The 21,210-nt window shown below is 45.0% G+C and overlaps 1 protein-coding gene across 2 annotated transcripts in view; it reads left to right on the top strand.

The window, feature by feature from the left end:
- Positions 1–21,210, top strand: part of LOC144819324 (uncharacterized) — a 1,068,202-nt gene that overhangs the window by 484,915 nt on the left and 562,077 nt on the right. The window contains exon 4 of one of the 2 annotated variants that reach the window (XM_078677269.1): positions 15,272–16,061. The exons of the other annotated variant lie outside the window; for it this stretch is intronic. Within the exon in view, the coding sequence (XP_078533395.1) occupies positions 15,272–15,373 (102 nt within the window). The 3' untranslated portion in view covers positions 15,374–16,061. Of the gene's footprint in view, positions 1–15,271; positions 16,062–21,210 lie in introns of those variants that run through there. 2 annotated transcript variants of the gene reach the window in all.

The following is a 21,210-nucleotide window of genomic DNA, read 5'->3' as shown; positions in this document are numbered from 1 at the left end:
ACTCTTGTATAATGCGTGCAAAGAGACGTTCCTCCATAGGCCCCACAATCTCTGTGACGCACCGGTAAATAGAACTATCCACAGCCTGACAAAATTCGTCGTCATTTAGGTAGCCCTGCGACTCTTCCTCTTCATAGTAGTCGTCCCCCATCGCCACAAGAGGACTAGCGCTAATCACAATACCTCAGAACTGGGGAAAGAACCAGGGAGTCAGCCCAAGGAACAGGGCAGCAGGCTATAGCCTGTACAGGTTTTAGGGAGCAGAGCGAGGCTGCCAACAAGTGATGCCCGGTAGCACCGGGGTTAATGGGGGGCACTGAACCCACTAGCGCGCAGGACCTCTTAGACAGACCGGGCCTCTGTCACCCCCTGCGCGCTAGATACGCGTTTTAAGCAGGAAGCAAAGAAATACCTCAAAGTGCCCTCATATGCCCGCAGGCGGCAACGCGGTCAAGCCGCAATACGGACCCCAACCGGGGCGTTCGTGTGTAGACAAGTGGGGGCCTGTACAGACTCAAAGGCTGAGCGTCTTGGTGAGGTGACTGGGAGAGCCTTGGCACAAACGTTCTCCTCAGCGCGGTCTCCTGACGAAGAACCGCGCCGAGGAGAACGAGACGCTCTGGCTCCCCCTAGCGGCCGGAGGCGACCGACAACAGGGGAAAGTCGCGTAGGGACAAAGAATGTCCCCGCCGCTGGTACGGGCTCTGAAAAAGAAACGGAGCACCAAATAAACCCCCACAATAGAAGCCACATATTAAAATATCAAGAAAAACCCCAATAATCCACAATAACTAACGCAATTGAGGAGAGAGAGGTAAAACCACTTAACTGGCTGAAAAGCAGCGAAGAAAGAGGAAGTGGTCATGAGAGGGATGCCGTACCAAGATGCAGTAGATACTGAGAAAGGATTACATTATGGACTGCCTTATGTTACCCATGGGAGTTGTAGTTTATGGACATGTTCATTTTTGTTTCGCCCATACCCTTTGTTCTGAGGTGTAGGGCTGACGTTATTGCTTTTTGGCTGCTGTGAGTTTGTGAATAAATCAGTGAAGAAGGTAAAAAGCATAATCTGAAGCCTCCGGTCCTGACATAGAATCTATATGCATGTAGAAACTGTCGAATAATTTAGAGGAGTAAATTGGACTTATAAAAAGGTTTAGTTAAAGGAGCAATGGGCAAAGTTGTGGATTTTGTTAATTATCAAAATAAAGATGATATTGAATTCTTAAAAATTAAATTTGATCAGATTGAAGAAGTGAAACAAATTGGTCGTTGTCAGTTCATTTTTTGCTTGTTAAAGATTTATATGTCCGTAGAAAACTGTTTCCAATTTCTCTGGCATATGCAGTGACTATTCATAAATCTCAAGGTTTAAGTATTGACAGTGCTTTGGTGAATATTGGAAATACTGTGTTTAAAGAGGGTATGGCATATGTTGCTTTGTCGTGAGTCAGAACATAATCTGGTTTGTTTTTGATTGATTTTGATGATACAAAGGTTACTGCAGATGCGAACTGTGTCGAAGAGTATAATAGGTTAAGAAGAACATATGCTCCCAATTTAGGTCAATATTCTGTATTTGAAAAGCGTGCGGTTGGTCGAAAAAAGAGGTATGAGAATATCTGTACTGAAGGTGTAGAGAAGGGAAAAAACAAGATAATGTTGTGATTGCAAGCAAAGAGAAAAAGGACACTGTTGAAGAGATTGTTGGTTATCAGTTTGAAAATAGTCCTGGTGTCAACTGCTATGCTAATGTAGTGGTCAATGTTGTTTTTGTTCTTGAAGGTTTCCAACAGCAAATTATGGAGAATCGGGAAAAAAATTTTGTTCCTTGTTGCATTCTGTTTATGAAAAATTGAGAACTGATAAAAGTAAAATACAAACTGTTTCTGATGTTCGTAATCTTTTGGATGTATGTTCTGGTTCTACACAATTTACACAAAATATCCAACAAGATGCTCAGGAATTTCTAATGTATATGCTTACCGTATTGGAAAATGAAGGTGCAGAAATAGAAAATATTTTTGGCCTTTGTTATAAATGGGAACATTATTGTGAAAATGTTATGTATACATGTAGCACTAATGGAGTGGCACTAGTGGAGTGGTGTGGCTCACTGGTTAGAGGCGGCAGACCCGGGAGCAGAAGGTCGGCCCGGGACCAGGGTTCAATTCCCGACGCGGCAGGGTCGTGGACCAGGGTCAGCGGACTCGACAATTCTCGCCTCAGTGCCTACTCTAACCTGGGGTCCCACTCGGCAACTCTGGGCATTAGCTTGCCTAATCCCCACAACGGCCCCATCAACGCCAGGGATGCCTGGCTCCACCTTGGGGATTCCCAGTAGGGACCATCCCACAGGGAAAGCCAGGATGGGTTCCCCAGCGGTATACAGCACCGGGACGCCCCTTTGCTGGGGCAGCTGTGCGCTTTACAAGTATACGACATTTAACATTTAATGTAGACACTGAAAGATTTCTATATTTGACATTACCGGACTGTAAATCAGTGTCTTTCAATAAATTAGATAAAGCTGCAAATCAAAACTTGGAGTGTAGCCAATGCAAATCTGAAATGTTATCAATTTTATTTTTACAAAGATATGGACAATATATAGTTTTAATGATGCAACGTTGTACAGCTGATGGAAGAAAATTGGACACTTTAATAAAACATTTTGTAGCTATTCAACTATCAATATCAGGAATCAGGAACAATGTTTGCCTTACGAATTACCAAATTCCTACCTCTTTTTTTTAAAGCCAAAGTTTTAGGAAGATAATTCAGCCCCTGAGAAATTTATTATTATGATTTAATAGGATTACCATTGGACAATTTACATAAAAATTTTATATATGTGTTTTGTATTATCCATTATTTTACTGTGGATGGAGTGTTGTTTTTTTTTAAACAATCTAATTGATTGTTTGTTTTTTTTTGCCCGCTGTTATGTGATGAGTACGATTGAAATCACTGTTTGTAGTGAAATTCAATATATTCTGAGAACAGCAAAAAAAGCAAAGAAATTACTTTGTAAAACGTCAAAATTATGCTGTGCTGTTACAAATGTATTATTACATGTTATAACTATTTTTTCTTTTCTTTTACAGATCCTAATTCTAAAATATGGAATTTACTATATTTTACATTATAAAAAACAACTAAATAAAATGTGTAGCGTTTTTTAGTTGTATTACTGCTGAGGTAAGTTTAAGTAAGTCTTAAAATGCACAATGGACTGTGTTTGCACAAAGTTGAAAAAATGGAAGATTGATAGACTAGATATGTGCCAGAGCGTTCCATTGCAGACAGGTATCAAATAGGAGACCGCTTCAGAATACCTGTCTGCAAGATACATGGTATAGTACACAATAGAGACATATTTTGGTCTTGTAGGTCCTGGTAATTTTAGAATTATAAGAAATAAAACTATTTAACTTAAAGCACATCACTAAGGGCCAGATGTAGGTAGGCGAATACCGGTCGGTAACGGCCCAAAATCGGTAAAATCGGCCGTTACCGACCGGTATTTAGAAAACGGGATGTAGGTGTCAAAAATGTACCGATTCGGAAAATATGAATCGGTAAAATACCGATTCTGTATTTACCGATAACATATTTACCGAATCGGTATTCACCGACACCTTATTTACCGAGTCCTTATTTACCGAATCGGTAAATAAGAAATCGGAAAAAATGCCCATCGAGATGTAGGAAAGGAAAAAAATACCGATTTCAACAAAATTCGGTATTTAAGAGTCAGTAATTACCATGGACTGAAAGCAGGTGGTAACCAGGTGCAGGCAATAAAAAGGGCCCAAAATGCAACACTGTTGGCAAAATGGCGGCACTCTATGTGATTGCGAGGAGGCGAAGGCTACAGGCTGCAGGTCAGAGGGTATGGCAAAGGGAGGAGCAGGTGTACAGGCAGAGGATCTCTCTGTTCCAACTGACTGAGCCTGAGATACTCCAGAGGTACAGGCTGCACCCCAGGACCATTATGGATCATCCAACACCCAGGGCCCACGCCATCCCTCCCCATGTCCAGGTGCTGTGTAGCATACACCTGCTTGCCTCTGGGAGCTACCAGAGTGTGATAGCTGCAGTAGGAGGTGTATCCCGGAGCTGTCTGTCCCGTTTTTTCAGGAAATTCCTGGATGTCATGACTCAGAGAATGGGACATTACATACAGTTCCCTGACACACCTGCGGAACTTGCCAAAACTAAAACAGACTTCTATGTACTGGCACACTTCCCGCATGTGATAGGCTGCATTGATGGCACCCACATTCCCCTATGCCCACCTGCAGCCACCGAACACATACACAGAAACCGTAAGATGACGCACTCCATCAACGTGCAGGTGATATGCAATGCAGGGAACATCATCACAGACATAGTTGCCAAATTCCCTGGCAGCACGCACGACTCCTACATATTCCAGAACAGCAGAATATACACCAGGCTATTGAATGGAGATTTTGGAGATGGATATCTGCTAGGTAAAAAAGTTGTACACACCCTCAAGTAGACCTCATCTAAATGTGCAATGTGAATGTAACTCATGTACCTCTTGTTCTCTCCCAGGTGACAGTGCATATGCTCTGCGTTCCTTTGTGCTGACACCGTACCTCAACCCAACCAACAGACCAGAAAGGCGATACAATGTGGCACACAGGTCCACCCGCAATGTAGTGGAGAGAACCTTTGGACTCCTGAAGAGCAGGTTCCGGTGCCTCCACAAAAGTGGAGGTGCGCGACAGTACACCCCCATCCTGTGTTACAAAATAATAGTGACCTGTGCCATCTTGCATAATCTTGCTACCAAGGAAGGCACAGAGGTGGAGATGACCCATCATGAGAACATAGATGACGACCAAGAACGTGCAGAGCCCCAGGCAACAGGACCAGCAGCACTAGATGGTAGATTGAGACGGACAGATATAACACAACGCTATTTCTAGGTAAAGTATGACACATACACAGGTTTACTACATGACATGTGTAGTTTAATCAGCATTACATCATCATTGTAACAACTGAAGAGGATCCATGAATGTACGTAAATGTCACTGTCTGCACCTTCTCAGTTTCTGTCACTGTGTGCAGTTGAGTCAATCTTCCGCATAGGTTAGTGCTTGCGTCCTCGCACTACATTGCGTGATTTTGGTGCCTGACCTTCCAATTCCCTGCTGGTGCCTGACTCAGCTTGGTTGTGCCTCCCGCTCCTGCGCACCTCCTGTACAGGTGTACTAGAGCCACTCCTGCTGGTTGACCCCTCAGTCTCCTCCACACCCGTGTCACCAGCATTGACTGTGTTGGAGTTCAGCATCTGCTCCACCGCAGAGGTCCCTCTACCCATGCCCCGTGTTAAGTCTGTGCTGCAGTGCACTAATGCTTCCTGCATAGAAATTGAGTGTCTGCAGAGGAGTGCTGTATTGTTAGCAAACCTGTTCATGGCCTTAGTATGTTGGCGCATGTACTGTTGTTCCTTGGCACGCTGGAGATGATCCCTGTCTAACTTGTCCGACAGGACTCCCAAGTATGTAGAAATGTCTGTGATCCCTTGTGCCATTTGCTCCAGGCTAGATGCCATTTGGCTTATGCCCTTGTCCATGTTGGACATTTTGGTGTTCATACAGCGGACCTGCCTATGCATGGCTTGCAGTGATTTAGCCTGCTGGCGCTGTACTTTTACCATTGTGCCCTCCAGGCCACAGAAGACGCTCTCCCCTTCCTGGCCCTCCCCACCCTCACGTGCCCTCCTGCCAAGGACACTGGTGCGCGCAGCGCCTGCTGCAATTGGTGGTCTTGGCCTGTCAGCCACTGTTGCACTATTTTGGGGGACATCTTCCTCATCCTCTGATTCAGAGGTCTGCAGGATCCTATGCGGGGGCTCCGCATGCCTACTTTCCCCTCCTGGCAAGGACCCTCTGGACATTGGTATGGGTGTGTTTGTGAGCTCAGGAGATCCAAACAACAGAGGGGACAGTGGGACAGGTGTTGTGGCTCGGACAGGAGTTGATGGCTCCTGGGTGGGATCGTTTCCTCCTTCAACTGCACTCTCACAACTTTTCCTCTTTGCTTTCTCCCCTCTCTTAGTTGGTGCTGCACTCTCCTCCCTCGGTGGAACAGAACTGTGGGACGACTCTCCTGTAGAAACAAATTGACATAGGGTCAATGTTGTTGTTCATCTGTGTGTGGCTCTTAATAAAATAGTCTGCACACCTTGCATCTGTGTATACATGACTACGTCTACCATGATGCATTGCTGTCAGTGAGTATGAGTCTTCTGCAGTGTGATGAGTGTACACAGTGGGGTAGGGGTTTGGGTTGGTGGGGGTGGATGTGGGAACATGCCTCTTACCTTGTTTTTTGGTTGCTTTCGCTGTGCTATCCAGGTCTCCTATCCCATGGATGCATTCTGCCTCCATGGTGCTTTCCACTAGCTCCTCTATCGGTGTCAGTTTGGGTGCTTTGCTCCTGCCACCTCCAGTCAGACCAGCATCCTTTTTCTGGCCAGCAATCTTTTTCTTCGTCACAATTCGCAGGTCGTACCACCTCTTTTTGATGTCCTCAATCTCCCGGTGGGTGACACCTATGGCATTGACTTTGGCCTGAATTGCAATCCAAGTGTTCCTTTTCACAGTCTCTGCAGCATGCAGAGACTGCCTCCCGAAAATGTGTGGGTAGTGGGCTACTATCTCTTCCACAGCCACCTGTAGTTCCTCTTGGCTGAACTTTGTCTTCCTTTTTCGCTCACCACCTTCCTTTTGGCCTTCCTGTACTTCCATTCTGTCACTCTGCTTGCTTCTGGATGCTGTGCTCCTCTCACCTCTGAAGATTTGTTTGTTCTGTTGGTTTCCACCTGCATGGGTGTGGCCACTCCCAGGTGCTGGGGTGGGGTGCTTCACTCTCATTGGTTGGATTCACAGGGCCTTGGTTGTGGGGTGTGTAGGCTGTCCCTGATTGGTTGGCAGGCTCACATGGCGTGTTTCAAACTCCCGAATCGGTAAATACCGATTCGGTAAATACCGAATCGGAAATTTCCGAATCGGATTTCTCCGATTCGGTGACTCCCATTCATTCCTAGGGGCCATGTGGCCCATAGGGGTGCATGCGTATCACCGACTCGGTATTTACCGATTCGGATTTTTCCGATTCGGTGATTACCGATTTGGGTTTCCAACTCATACCGAGTCGGTATCTTTTACCGATGTTTTACCTACATACCATTTACCGATTCAGGAATACCGATTCGGTATGAGTCGGTATTTATGAATCGGTAAATGGAATTTACCTACATCTGGCCCTAAGTGTTTTTCCACATGTGACAGTAGGCCCTATCCCTTCTCTTCAGTCATATATAAATATGTGCTATAAGTTTCGTAAAACATAAGTACTGATAAATGTATCTTGTTCTCTGTTAGTAGTACAGAAATGTACTCCTATATTAAGAATTGGCCTAGCCATTAACTCTCTTTCTTATTTACAAAGTGAGAAAAAGGCATTCTATATACCTTTTGTTTTCCATGTAAAGATAATCTCATCATACACAGCACTTTCCGTTGAAAAGGCGTTCTATAGGTATTGCTGTGCTTGTTTGCACAGAACAGTCATAGAACAAGACATATGTCCAGTTTTATCAAAAATTATAAATCTGGCCATGTTTGTGAATGCTGCACCATCCTCCAATTGGTGTAGCAAAGCACAAGGAGAATTGTTTTCACTTCTCCTCATTTTTTCACTTTCAATATATGCTACAATGCACCGCTTGTATTGAAGGTGAAAAATGCCTTTTCTAATTGTTTTTGTGCAGAAAGGTGTCCCTTGCTGCACAAAAACAATCTCCGCATGCACCATGGTGCAAGGGTGCATGTGTCACTACATGACTGCAGTTTAAGCAGCTGTGCAGAGGGAAGCACAGACTTGCAACATATTTATGTACAAATGTTGCATCCCTGTGCTTCAGAAATACCACAGCATGCTGTAGCTAAATAGTTTACAGTGTCATGCTGCAGCATTTCCTTATAGTTCTGCACTTATGCATTCACCATATATCACAAATGCATTCTTTCAGTCAATTATGCACTACACATACATACATCTAAACTTTCACACACTAGCATACAAATTTAGCTCTTTTTTAACCAGAGTAGGTAGTTCTGAAAAGAGCTTTTTATTTTATTTTTTGTAGTTAACGATTTGTTTGTTTTTTGGGATTTTTTTTAAACAGGGAAACAGGACGAACAGAACCAAAAACTATGAGGAGAAAAAAAAATAACAATGGTGGTTGTCAATAGCCTGACAAACAAGGTCCACTGATTGTTCACCATAAGCAATGAGACGTCTGCATTTTGCACAATTCATCCTGACTCGTGCAAATTGGGGACGTATATCTGGTGGTGAACTAGAAGTTGATGTTGGTGTCCCAGATGTGCTTGGTACAGCTGATGGTGCAGGAGCATTTTGATGTAGCCTTCTCATCTCCTCTCGTGCAAAATTGAAAGGATGGTGTGTCTGTAAATGCTTCTTCATATCCGCTGTCCCACACAAGTATTTTTTGTTGGGGTCTCCTCTAGAGAGAACCGCTTTGCAGATTTTGCATGTTACCTTGGTCGCATTCACCTTTTTTAGTCCAGGTGGGAATGTGAAAAACTTCCACACAATAGATGAATACCTCTCTGGAGGGGGAGGTTCTGGAACAAATTCCTGAGTGGTAGACTCTTCAGAATCGGATGAAGAAGGTGGATTTGTAGTCATTTTGAAAATTATGTGATCAATCAGGACTGCAATGAGCAAAAAACAGCATTTCTTCTCAGCAGGTTTTTCCCTAAGAAAAGGTCTAAGAAGAGTAATTGAAATGGGTGGGCTCCTTCAATCATTTGAATAGGAAGTCTAATGAACCAATCAAATCTCGTTTTTTGTGGTCACCCAGCACGCACCCAGCTCGTACCCAGCGTGACTTCGCAAAACTACATTTAAAACAAATGTGCTTTTTTTGAAAGTTAAAGAATATAATTTTTAAATGACCCCAGATAATGTCTTGTTTTAATATTTATATTAAATATATATATATATATATACATTTTTGAACATTAAAAAATTTCGCGGGAGTCGCGCACCCACCGCATCCGATATGCATATCACATCACGCCCTACTGTACGTCCGTCACATTGCGTATGCGCCAGAAGTCGCGTACAAGTCGCATAGCGTCCACATTGGAAAAGTCGTACTCGTCGCACACCCTACGCAGATCCTATACAGCAATCCTAAAATGCCGGACACATTTCGTGCAGTTAACGACCATGGTGCGCTTTGGGTGCGCGATCAAAAAAAAAAAAAAGGAAAAAATAAAATAAAAATTTAAGTATATTTTAAACAACATAAACTAATTTAAAAATATATTTTTTTCTTTAAAAAAAAAATAAGTATGTGTAATGTAATTTAAAAATAACATATCTAAAAATAAAAAGATACAAACATTTAGTTAAAAAATATAAAAAAAATATAACAATAAATATATTTAAAAATTATCATTTAAAAAAACCTTAGAAATTCACTAATAAAAACATAGGTTTTAGACATGTTATAGTTAGGAATTAACATTTAAAAAACCTTAGAAATTCACTGAAAAAAACATAGGGTTCAGGGGTGTTATAGTTAGGAATTATCATTTTAAAAACCTTAGAAATTCACTGAAAAAACCATAGGTTTCAGGGGTGTTATAGTTAGCTAGACATTTCATTCGTACAAAACCATTGAAATTCCTCCGATATAGTTAGTTGTACTAACTATATTTCGCGCCCCCGCAATCCACTGCTGAGGATGTCACATATTGCATCATTCATGACATGGTCAGTGACATCACTGATGACATCAGACATCACTGATGACATCTCAATGTACTTCACTGATTACAGCATCCACGTGACAATCTGATACACCTTATCATACACTAGCATAACCTTTCAACACTCATTATAAAATATGGAGTACTATGTTTGAAACCATTGACTCACCAATATAAGTTTCTAAAAACCCACTGTCATTCCTACATCTACACACACCTCTAAACACTTACCTATAGATTCACTCATACATGCTAACAAATATCAATAGAACATTATTAAATATACTTATACACCTACATCAACATTACACACCAGCACACATCCTATTAACTTATGCAGTCATCCTACACACTTATGCAAACAATTGATCATACTTGCATTTACTAAGCTACACACTTATACAAACACCACTTTATTTATTCATATAGATAGTAACTTATACTTTTACAGGTATACAGTTTTTAATACAGTCACTCATACAATCACTGAGTCTTATGTATACTTATTTATAAACAACAAGTGTCACATACACTGCCTTTTTTATTTTTACTTTGTTGGACATGTATCATTGAGAAATATATTTACTCATCACCACACCCATAAAGAGATTCACTCACCAGTGTTTCCACGTGTAGTATTAAACTCATATACCTACTAAATGAACTATTTACACATTTTTGAACAGTCACACACCTCCCACCCAACCAGAAATACATTCACTTTCCCATACAGATACTCACTTAACTAATTAATAGTAATATAGACTTTCAGCTAGAAACCAACTTATGCAGTAGTTTACACAAGAGATACAGTGAAACAGATATTCACACAGTTTAATCACTATCCCATATATTTAGTGAGACACTTTAAATTAGTCACTTAGACAGTCAATCACAGTACTACTAAATGCTCCATCCAGACACTTATACATCCACTCATTCTTCAATGCAGATAGCTATATATATATATATATATATATATATATATATATATATATATATATATATATATAATACGTATTTAAATATTGAACCAACCCACATTCACTGGATGATGTTATCAGTGATAACTGCAAACACAACAATGATGGACAGAATGTGGATCAATGTCACACATTCACCCCAGTCCAAAGATCTGGGCCCAAATCCATCGTTTTTCCACTCCACACCACCCTGGGTTAGACAATGGCGATATGCAAATCAGCGCTGACCCTGTGCCCCATGGGAACAGTCCAGTCCGAACTACAAAAGCCATGTCCTTCCCAGAACGGAAACAAGCATCCGAGGACCGGCCCGGTTTCGAGGTAACACCTCTCTTCAGCCCGGCTAGCTTGATTCCAGTGGTGTGGAGTAACTGGGACTCACGTCTGAGCATCCCCAGTACACTTAGAGCGGTAACTGCAAACACAACAATGATGGACAGAATGTGGATCAATGTCCCACATTCACCCCAGTCCAAAGATCTGGGCCCAAATCCATCGTTTTTCCACTCCACACCACCCTGGGTTAGACAATGGCGATATGCAAATCAGCGCTGACCCTGTGCCCCATGGGAACAGTCCAGTCCGAACTACAAAAGCCATGTCCTTCCCAGAACGGAAACAAGCATCCGAGGACCGGCTTCGAGGTAACACCTCTCTTCAGCCCGGCTAGATTGATTCCAGTGGTGTGGAGTAACTGGGACTCACGTCTGAGCATCCCCAGTACACTTAGAGCGGTAACTGCAAACACAACAATGATGGACAGAATGTGGATCAATGTCACACATTCACCCCAGTCCAAAGATCTGGGCCCAAATCCATCGTTTTTCCACTCCACACCACCCTGGGTTAGACAATGGCGATATGCAAATCAGCGCTGACCCTGTGCCCCATGGGAACAGTCCAGTCCGAACTACAAAAGCCATGTCCTTCCCAGAATGGAAACAAGCATCCGAGGACCGGCCCGGTTTCGAGGTAACACCTCTCTTCAGCCCGGCTAGCTTGATTCCAGTGGTGTGGAGTAACTGGGACTCACGTCTGAGCATCCCCAGTACACTTAGAGCGGTAACTGCAAACACAACAATGATGGACAGAATGTGGATCAATGTCACACATTCACCCCAGTCCAAAGATCTGGGCCCAAATCCATCGTTTTTCCACTCCACACCACCCTGGGTTAGACAATGGCGATATGCAAATCAGCGCTGACCCTGTGCCCCATGGGAACAGTCCAGTCCGAACTACAAAAGCCATGTCCTTCCCAGAACGGAAACAAGCATCCGAGGACCGGCCCGGTTTCGAGGTAACACCTCTCTTCAGCCCGGCTAGCTTGATTCCAGTGGTGTGGAGTAACTGGGACTCACGTCTGAGCATCCCCAGTACACTTAGAGCGGTAACTGCAAACACAACAATGATGGACAGAATGTGGATCAATGTCACACATTCACCCCAGTCCAAAGATCTGGGCCCAAATCCATCGTTTTTCCACTCCACACCACCCTGGGTTAGACAATGGCGATATGCAAATCAGCGCTGACCCTGTGCCCCATGGGAACAGTCCAGTCCGAACTACAAAAGCCATGTCCTTCCCAGAACGGAAACAAGCATCCGAGGACCGGCCCGGTTTCGAGGTAACACCTCTCTTCAGCCTGGCTAGCTTGATTCCAGTGGTGTGGAGTAACTGGGACTCACGTCTGAGCATCCCCAGTACACTTAGAGCGGTAACTGCAAACACAACAATGATGGACAGAATGTGGATCAATGTCACACATTCACCCCAGTCCAAAGATCTGGGCCCAAATCCATCGTTTTTCCACTCCACACCGCCCTGGGTTAGACAATGGCGATATGCAAATCAGCGCTGACCCTGTGCCCCATGGGAACAGTCCAGTCCAAACTACAAAAGCCATGTCCTTCCCAGAACGGAAACAAGCATCCGAGGACCGGACCGGATTCGAGGTAACACCTCTCTTCAGCCCGGCTAGCTTGATTCCAGTGGTGTGGAGTAACTGGGACTCACGCCTGAGCATCCCCAGTACACTTAGAGCGGTAACTGCAAACACAACAATGATGGACAGAATGTGGATCAATGTCACACATTCACCCCAGTCCAAAGATCTGGGCCCAAATCCATCGTTTTTCCACTCCACACCACCCTGGGTTAGACAATGGCGATATGCAAATCAGCGCTGACCCTGTGCCCCATGGGAACAGTCCAGTCCGAACTACAAAAGCCATGTCCTTCCCAGAACGGAAACAAGCATCCGAGGACCGGCCCGGTTTCGAGGTAACACCTCTCTTCAGCCCGGCTAGCTTGATTCCAGTGGTGTGGCACAGGGTCAGAGCTGATTTGCATATAGCCAGTGTCTAACCCACGGTGGTGTGGAGTGAAAAAAACGATGGATTTAGGCCCAGATCCTTGTACTGGGGTGAATGTATGACATTGTTCTACATTCTGTCCATCAACTGTGTTTTTTGTAATTTCACCCCGAGTGGGCTGGGTATGCTCAGACGTGAGTCCCAGGCTCTCCACACCACTGGAATCAAGCTATCCAGGCTGAATGAAGGCTGATAGCCAGAAACCGGTCCTTGGATGCTTGATTCCGGTCTGGGAAAGACAGGGCTTGGCAGTTCGGACTGGACTTTTCCCATGAGGCAAAGGGTCAGAGCTGATTTGCATATAGCCAGTGTCTAACCCAGGGTGGTGTGGAGTGAAAAAAACGATGGATTTAGGCCCAGATCCTTGTACTGGGGTGAATGTATGACATTGTTCTACATTCTGTCCATCAACTGTGTTTTTTGTAATTTTCACCCCGAGTGGGCTGGGTATGCTCAGACGTGAGTCCCAGGCTCTCCACACCACTGGAATCAAGCTATCCAGGCTGAATGAAGGCTGATAGCCAGAAACCGGTCCTTGGATGCTTGATTCCGGTCTGGGAAAGACAGGGCTTGGCAGTTCGGACTGGACTTTTCCCATGAGGCAAAGGGTCAGAGCTGATTTGCATATAGCCAGTGTCTAACCCAGGGTGGTGTGGAGTGAAAAAAACTATGGATTTAGGCCCAGATCCTTGTACTGGGGTGAATGTATGACATTGTTCTACATTCTGTCCATCAACTGTGTTTTTTGTAATTTTCACCCCGAGTGGGCTGGGTATGCTCAGACGTGAGTCCCAGGCTCTCCACACCACTGGAATCAAGCTATCCAGGCTGAATGAAGGCTGATAGCCAGAAACCGGTCCTTGGATGCTTGATTCCGGTCTGGGAAAGACAGGGCTTGGCAGTTCGGACTGGACTTTTCCCATGAGGCAAAGGGTCAGAGCTGATTTGCATATAGCCAGTGTCTAACCCAGGGTGGTGTGGAGTGAAAAAAACGATGGATTTAGGCCCAGATCCTTGTACTGGGGTGAATGTATGACATTGTTCTACATTCTGTCCATCAACTGTGTTTTTTGTAATTTTCACCCCGAGTGGGCTGGGTATGCTCAGACGTGAGTCCCAGGCTCTCCACACCACTGGAATCAAGCTATCCAGGCTGAATGAAGGCTGATAGCCAGAAACCGGTCCTTGGATGCTTGATTCCGGTCTGGGAAAGACAGGGCTTGGCAGTTCGGACTGGACTTTTCCCATGAGGCAAAGGGTCAGAGCTGATTTGCATATAGCCAGTGTCTAACCCAGGGTGGTGTGGAGTGAAAAAAACGATGGATTTAGGCCCAGATCCTTGTACTGGGGTGAATGTATGACATTGTTCTACATTCTGTCCATCAACTGTGTTTTTTGTAGTTATCAGTGATGTCATTTTAGTTGTCATCAGTGATGTCACTGACCATGTCATGAATGATGTAATATGTGACATCCTCAGCAGTGGATTGCGGGCGCGCGAGTTATAGTTAGTACAACTAACTATATCAGAGGAATTTCGATGGTTTTGTACGAGTGAAATGTCTAGCTAACTATAATAACCCTGAAACCTATGTTTTTTTTAGTGAATATATATATATATATATATTTTTTTTTTCAGTGAATATATATATATATATCACAGTATTCCATCCTTCCACAGCATTCACGCTTAAGACGGAGACGGACCACTTGAATTGTGCCAACAAAAGAATATTTATTTGCCTGCTCGGTCCTGACGCTCGGTCAACGTATTGGGAAGTGTGCTCCAGTAGACTTTTCCATGCGGATATGATTGGTCTTCCAGGGGGCTTGGTCGGATCTTTGTGTGTCTTAGGTAGAAAGTAAATATGGGGAATTACAGGATATTCATTTTTCAAAAACTCCTGTTTAGTAATTAGATCTTTCTTAAGCCAGGTGTGTAGCTTGTGATAGTATTGTGACTGGATAGTTTTCATGTTTGTACTAGATATCCTGATGTAGCAGTCCCTGTCGTTCAGTTGATTAAGAGCTTCTTTGTTATATTCCTCTTTCTTCCAGCCCCTGCTGTATGGACTTCTGTTCTCCGGAGCTGAGGCAGTATATAAGGGGATCGGAGGAGGCTCTCGGTTGTGGACTTCGAAGCCGGAAATCACTACTTGATTCACCATTGGATTCACCCTGCTCCCCGCACCCCCGCATAACCACATGGTATTAATTTAATCCCCCTTGCATCACCTTCGAGGATCCGTCGTGTTGGATTCTGGGACTGTTAGTTTTCCTCAGACTTGGGATTCAACACAGGTGTGCTGCTATCTCACGGGGGGTGGAGCGGGCCAGCTTCATCGATGGTAAAAGGGCGGGACTTACCAGCAGAGTGTCTCATTACCACTGGGAGGTTTTGGGCGCTGAGGAAGGCTTGAAATTTGCCGAAATGCATTTGCCACTGCTACAATAAAGGACCTCCAACCGTTTCCCCTTGGGTCTCTGATCACTTTTTTGGAAGGGAGGTTTTCTGTACATGTCAGCGCATTTGCCAGTAGCGCTTTCAGAGAACCCCTGCCTCGCCTTGGGCCCGGACCAGACTGGCTTCGAACTGCTGCAGTTCTTTCGTTGTTTGACCAAGGGATTGGTCGGTCCAGAGCCCGCCTTGGAGCCCGGGAGGAGAGCTGGCAGTTGGGGGGTTATTAATCTCACGCTGAGCAAGCGTGCACTGTCACTGCAGCCCCTGCTGTATGGACTCCTGTTCTCCGGGGCTGAGGCAGTATATAAGGGGAAAAGGGCGGGACTTACCAGCAGAGTGTCTCATTACCACTGGGAGGCTTTGAGGGCTCAGGAAGGCTTGCAATTTGCCCAAATGCATTCGCCACTGCTACAATAAAGGACCTTCAACCGTTTCTCCTTGGGTCTCTGCTCACTTTTTTGGAAGGGAGGTTTTCTGCACTGCATAACTGTATATACTGATGAATTTAATCTACTACAGACTGAAATATTGTGGTATTTGTTTTTAGCTATTTTTACATTCGTTATATATTTTCACTATTAGCACTTTATGAGTATTTGCACTATTGCCTTTTGCACTTTGTTGGCTATCTAAAGTTCTCTTGAAGTGACTTGCCCACTTGGGCTTTATTCTTACGAAATAGTTTCATATGACATTGGTTAAATACGCTGCTATGTTCTATTGTTGAGCAACTCGTCTAAAGGGTTTTTTACACAAATAATGTGGAATTGTACATTGTTGTTACATGGATAACATTGTTTATCATGTAAATACTTTATTTGTTTTAACTTGTACTTTTGCCCGACTATCCTGCTGTGTCTCCATGAACTCTGCTTTATTAGAAGTCATGGATTGTGCTCCGGTCAGCCTTATATACATTTTTTGTTGTACCATTGGTATTGGTTTGATCAGCTTGCACACTAGCGGCGTGCTCATTGCATAGTGTATTGTCTATGTCTATGATGTAAGTTAATTGCACTGTCACTTTAAATAGCCTCAAACACCATGTGTAGTTTGTCATGTGATCAGCCTCCCTGGAGGCGAAACGCGTCATGGCGGCAGCGCTGGCTTCACGAAAATAAATCCTTGAATTTGCACCAGCATTCTTTTTGGGTCGGCTCTTTGTTGCAGTGAACCTTTCCGAGCAACAACTTGTGGAATATATATATATATATATATATATATATATATATATATATATTACCTACTGGCGGTCGCCAGTAGGTATATATAGTTAGGATTTTTTCTCTATGGGATTTTGGAAAATTCTATGTCTAATAACTTTGGCGTTTGTGGACGGAATTGGCTGAAATTTTCAGGAAAATGGCACATTTTGTTTCTGAGCAGCCCTTGAAAATTTGGGGGGGTTCGTCAAGGGGGGGCCGAGAAAAAAGGGGGGTCCCAAAACGTGTTTTTAACATTGAGTTTTCCATAGGGCGGTTGGCCTCACTTTTAGCCCGAACGGCTGAATGGATTTGCACGAAACTTGGCAAAATTGTAGGGACTGGTAGCCCGATGTGCCTTTTGTAGGTCTCAATATATGTGCTTCAGTGGATTTTGAGAAATTAACGTTCCAAAAAAGATATATATCTGTAACAGCGGACCGGGCAGCGCTCCAGTTCGCGTACTTTTCGCGCAACGGAGCTTTGTGAAGCGAAGCTGATTGGTTCTCCGGCGTCTGTAAACATTCCAAACAGTCCGTAGCGGCCGCCATCTTGTCTCTCGGTAGGATCGAGAGACAAGAGGCGGCCAAAGCGAAGGGGCAAATGACCATAAGGGGGCATAGTAGATCCTCGCTGACCCCCTAGGTTTGATGTGGAGGTTTTAAAAGGGCCCCGCGGGGCAAAAAAAAAAAATAATAATAATAATCGAACGGCTGAATGGATTTGCACGAAACTTGGTAAAATATTAGGGACTGGTAGCCCGATGTGCCTTTGCTAGGTCTCAATATATGTGCTCCAGTGGATTTTGAGAAATTAACGTTCAAAAAAAGATATATATCTGTAACAGCGCTCCGCTTCGCGTAACGGAGGTTTGCGAAGCTGATTGGTTCTCCGGCGTCTGTAAACATTGCAAACAGTCCGTAGCGGCCGCCATCTTGTCTCTCGGTAGGATCGAGAGACAAGAGGAGGCCAAAGCGAAGGGGCAAATGACCATAAGGGGGCATAGTAGATCCTCCTTGACCTCTTAGGTTTGATGTGGAGGTTTTAAAAGGGCCCCGCGAGGCAAAAAAAAAATAAAATAATAATAATCGAACGGCTGAATGGATTTGCACGAAACTTGGCAAAATTGTAGGGACTGGTAGTCCGATGTGCCTTTGCTAGGTCTCAATATATGTGCTCCAGTGGATTTTGAGAAATTAACGTTCAAAAAAAGATATATATCTGTAACAGCGCTCCGCTTCGCGGAGATAAAATTATATCTGTATTACCTAGCTGTTGCTAACACCAGTTAGCGACGGCTAGTAGGAGATAGCGACCATCTTGGGCCCCACTTTGCATGTGAGTGATATTTATCACTAATGACATGCAAAGTGGGCATGCCAAGATGTTAGCGACTGGAAACAGTCGCTAACATCGCTATCTCCTATTATCAACTTTTGGAAATATTCGCGATAAGCGCGAATATCTCCAAAAGCTAGCACCTGCCCTGAGCAGTTCTAAGGCATGTTATCCAATGGGAGGTGGATAACATGGCTAAGAGCATTAGCTCGGTAATGCATGAATATCGCTGAGTTTTCAGCGATATTAATGCATTGCGGTCGTTTTTTATCGTATTTGCGATAAACCTTGATAATAGCAAGGTTTATCTGCGATAATTTCTGACGATGCTTAGTGGTAAAAAAATCGTTGCTAAGCATCGTTAGGGATAAATATCGCTTAACTTTGGTAATATGCCCCAACGTCTGTTAACGTTCGATTCGAAGGAAATCAGGAAGTGTTGAAAAACATTGTCTGCGCCATCTTGCCTTTTTTCAAATGCCACACTTTTGTCGTGCACGGCAGTCATTTTAGATGCCTTGACCAGACCCACTCTGTGCACGCTGTCGATCCTTAGCATGACTCCCCACCCTCGCAAGCATCTCCCCCAGGCAGTGGTCACCCCCGCTCTCTGTCTTATGCATGGGTAATAAACCACCCCCCATCTGCGCTGCTCTTCCCTGAGAATCACACCCTGTGCCCGCCCGACACCTCCCTTTCGCCCTATTCACTACCGCACCCTCTGACACTCCTTTTCCTCTGTGTCCGATTGTCCAGGCCGGTCCTAGGGTATCAGCTAGCCCTGCAGATGTAGTTTATGGCCCCAGCTGTAAAGAATCACCCCTCTTCAAAGGAGTTATAGTAGATCAAGGCCCACACTCGATGAGATCCGTCACAGCAGACACGTTCCTATTATCTGAAAACCATCCTGTATTGTGATTGGGGAGGGGACCGAGCCTGAAGCGGAAGATTCCAGGGATGACTCTTTGTACATCAAAGTTTTTACAATTATGTGTCACATTAAAAATATATAGCACTCCAACAAAGTAGTAAGATTATAAAACTTTAATAACTTATAAATATATACAAGAAAACAAAAACAGTAATAACATATAAACATTTTTAGGGAAAAACAACGAAGTAGCGGTCGGCTGTGCGAATAGTCCCAACGCAGCACAACGTCCAGATTTCTGGCGTGGGGCGTCGCGGGGGGTGGGTCATCAGTAGCAAACTGTTGTGCGAATAGTTCCAAGGCAGCAGAACGATGGCACCAAGGTGATGTCCAGTAAGTTGCCGCACTGGTTTTGGTATCCTACAATGCTGCTCCGAATAACGGCGTGGGGCGCCCCGGGGGAGGCGGCGTGAACGGGCCTCTCCAGGTGGAGTGTCATCTGTTGTACTGGGGCGCCCCTTTACCGTTTCAGTTGCCATTCCGTCCGTTTTTGGTCCACTGTGTCAAAAGCCGCAATTCAGCTGAGTTGCGCCCACTCTTGCGGTGCAGCGATAGGCGGCTGTCACAGGACTCTCGAAATGGCGGCAGGCTCTTTCCTTTTTGGGCCTGGTCCACTGAAATGGCCCTGGGACACCTTGGAAATCGGACGCTTGTCTGCTAGGTCTTGGACCCCATTCTCGAAAGCGTCCCCTCCGCCTTGAGGATTTATCAAAAGTTTTGGGGGCCCCCGACTCCTGTAGGCTTCTGGTGGGGAGCGGTTGCCATGATTGCTCGCGGAATGACCACGACGGAGCTACGAGATGGTGGTGCTCTCATGCTGAAGCCAGCTTCAGTCTGAAACATCCAGAAACAAGGTGGGGCTTTCATCGTTTGGGAAAAAAAAAAAGTTTTCATCCAATGAAAAGTGTGGTTTTTAGGTCATATGATCAAGCCTTCCATCATTAGGAAACCAAAAGTAAAATGAACCAATGAAAAGTTTTATAAACAAGTCACATGACCTGTTATGCGGCATAGGGTATAAAATGCGGAGAAAATACGTTGGCACGTGAGGCGGCGTCAGTAGCGGACCGATGTGCGAATAGGCCGAAGGTAATACAACGCGCCAAGATCCGGATGGCACCGAGGTGGTGTCCAGCAAGTTGCAGCACTGGTGTGGCCATCCTACAATGCTGAAAGTCGGCGTGGGGCGCCCCGTTGGCCTGTGAGTTTGCGTCAGTAGCGGACCGATGTGCGAATAGGCCGAAGGCAGCACAACGCGCCAAGATCCGGATGGCACCGAGGTGGTGTCTAGTAAGTTGCCGCACTGGTGTGGCCATCCTACAATGTTGAAAGTCGGCGTGGGGCGCCCCGTTGGCCTGTGAGATGGCGGCAGTAGCGGACCGATGTGCGAATGGGGCCAAAGGCAGCGCAACAATATTTTCGGAATAGAAGACACCACAAGGCGCTGAGATGCCAAGATCCGGATGGCACCGAGGTGGTGTCTAGCAAGTTGTGGCACTGGTGTGGCCATCCTACAATGGTAAAAGTCGGCGTGGGGCGCCCTGTTGGCCTGTGAGATGGTGTCAGTAGCGGACTGATGTGCGAATGGGGCCAAAGGCAGCGCAACAATATTTTCTGACTGACACCACAAGGCGCTGAGATGCCAAGATCCGGATGGCACCGAGGTGATGTCTAAGTTGCGGACCGATGTGCGAATGGGGTCAAAGGCAGCGCAACAATATTTTCTGTATGGAAGATACCACTAGGCGTTGAGATGCCAAGATCCGGATGGCACCGAGGTGATGTCTAGCAAGTTGCTGTACTGGTGTGGCCATCCTACAATGGTAAAAGTCGGCGTGGGGCGCCCTGTTGGCTTGTGAGATGGTGTCAGTTGCAGACCGATGTGCGAATGGGGCCAAAGGCAGCGCAACAATATTTTCTGTATGGAAGATACCACTAGGCGTTGAGATGCCAAGATCCGGATGGCACCGAGGTGATGTCTAGCAAGTTGCTGTACTGGTGTGGTCATCCTACAATGCTGAAACTCGGCGTGGGGCGCCCTATTAGCCTGTGAGATGGCGTCAAT

This window comes from Lissotriton helveticus, chromosome 2_1 (assembly GCF_964261635.1).
Source record: "Lissotriton helveticus chromosome 2_1, aLisHel1.1, whole genome shotgun sequence".
NCBI lineage: Eukaryota > Metazoa > Chordata > Amphibia > Caudata > Salamandridae > Lissotriton > Lissotriton helveticus.
This window is presented reverse-complemented; position numbering and strand designations above follow the sequence as displayed.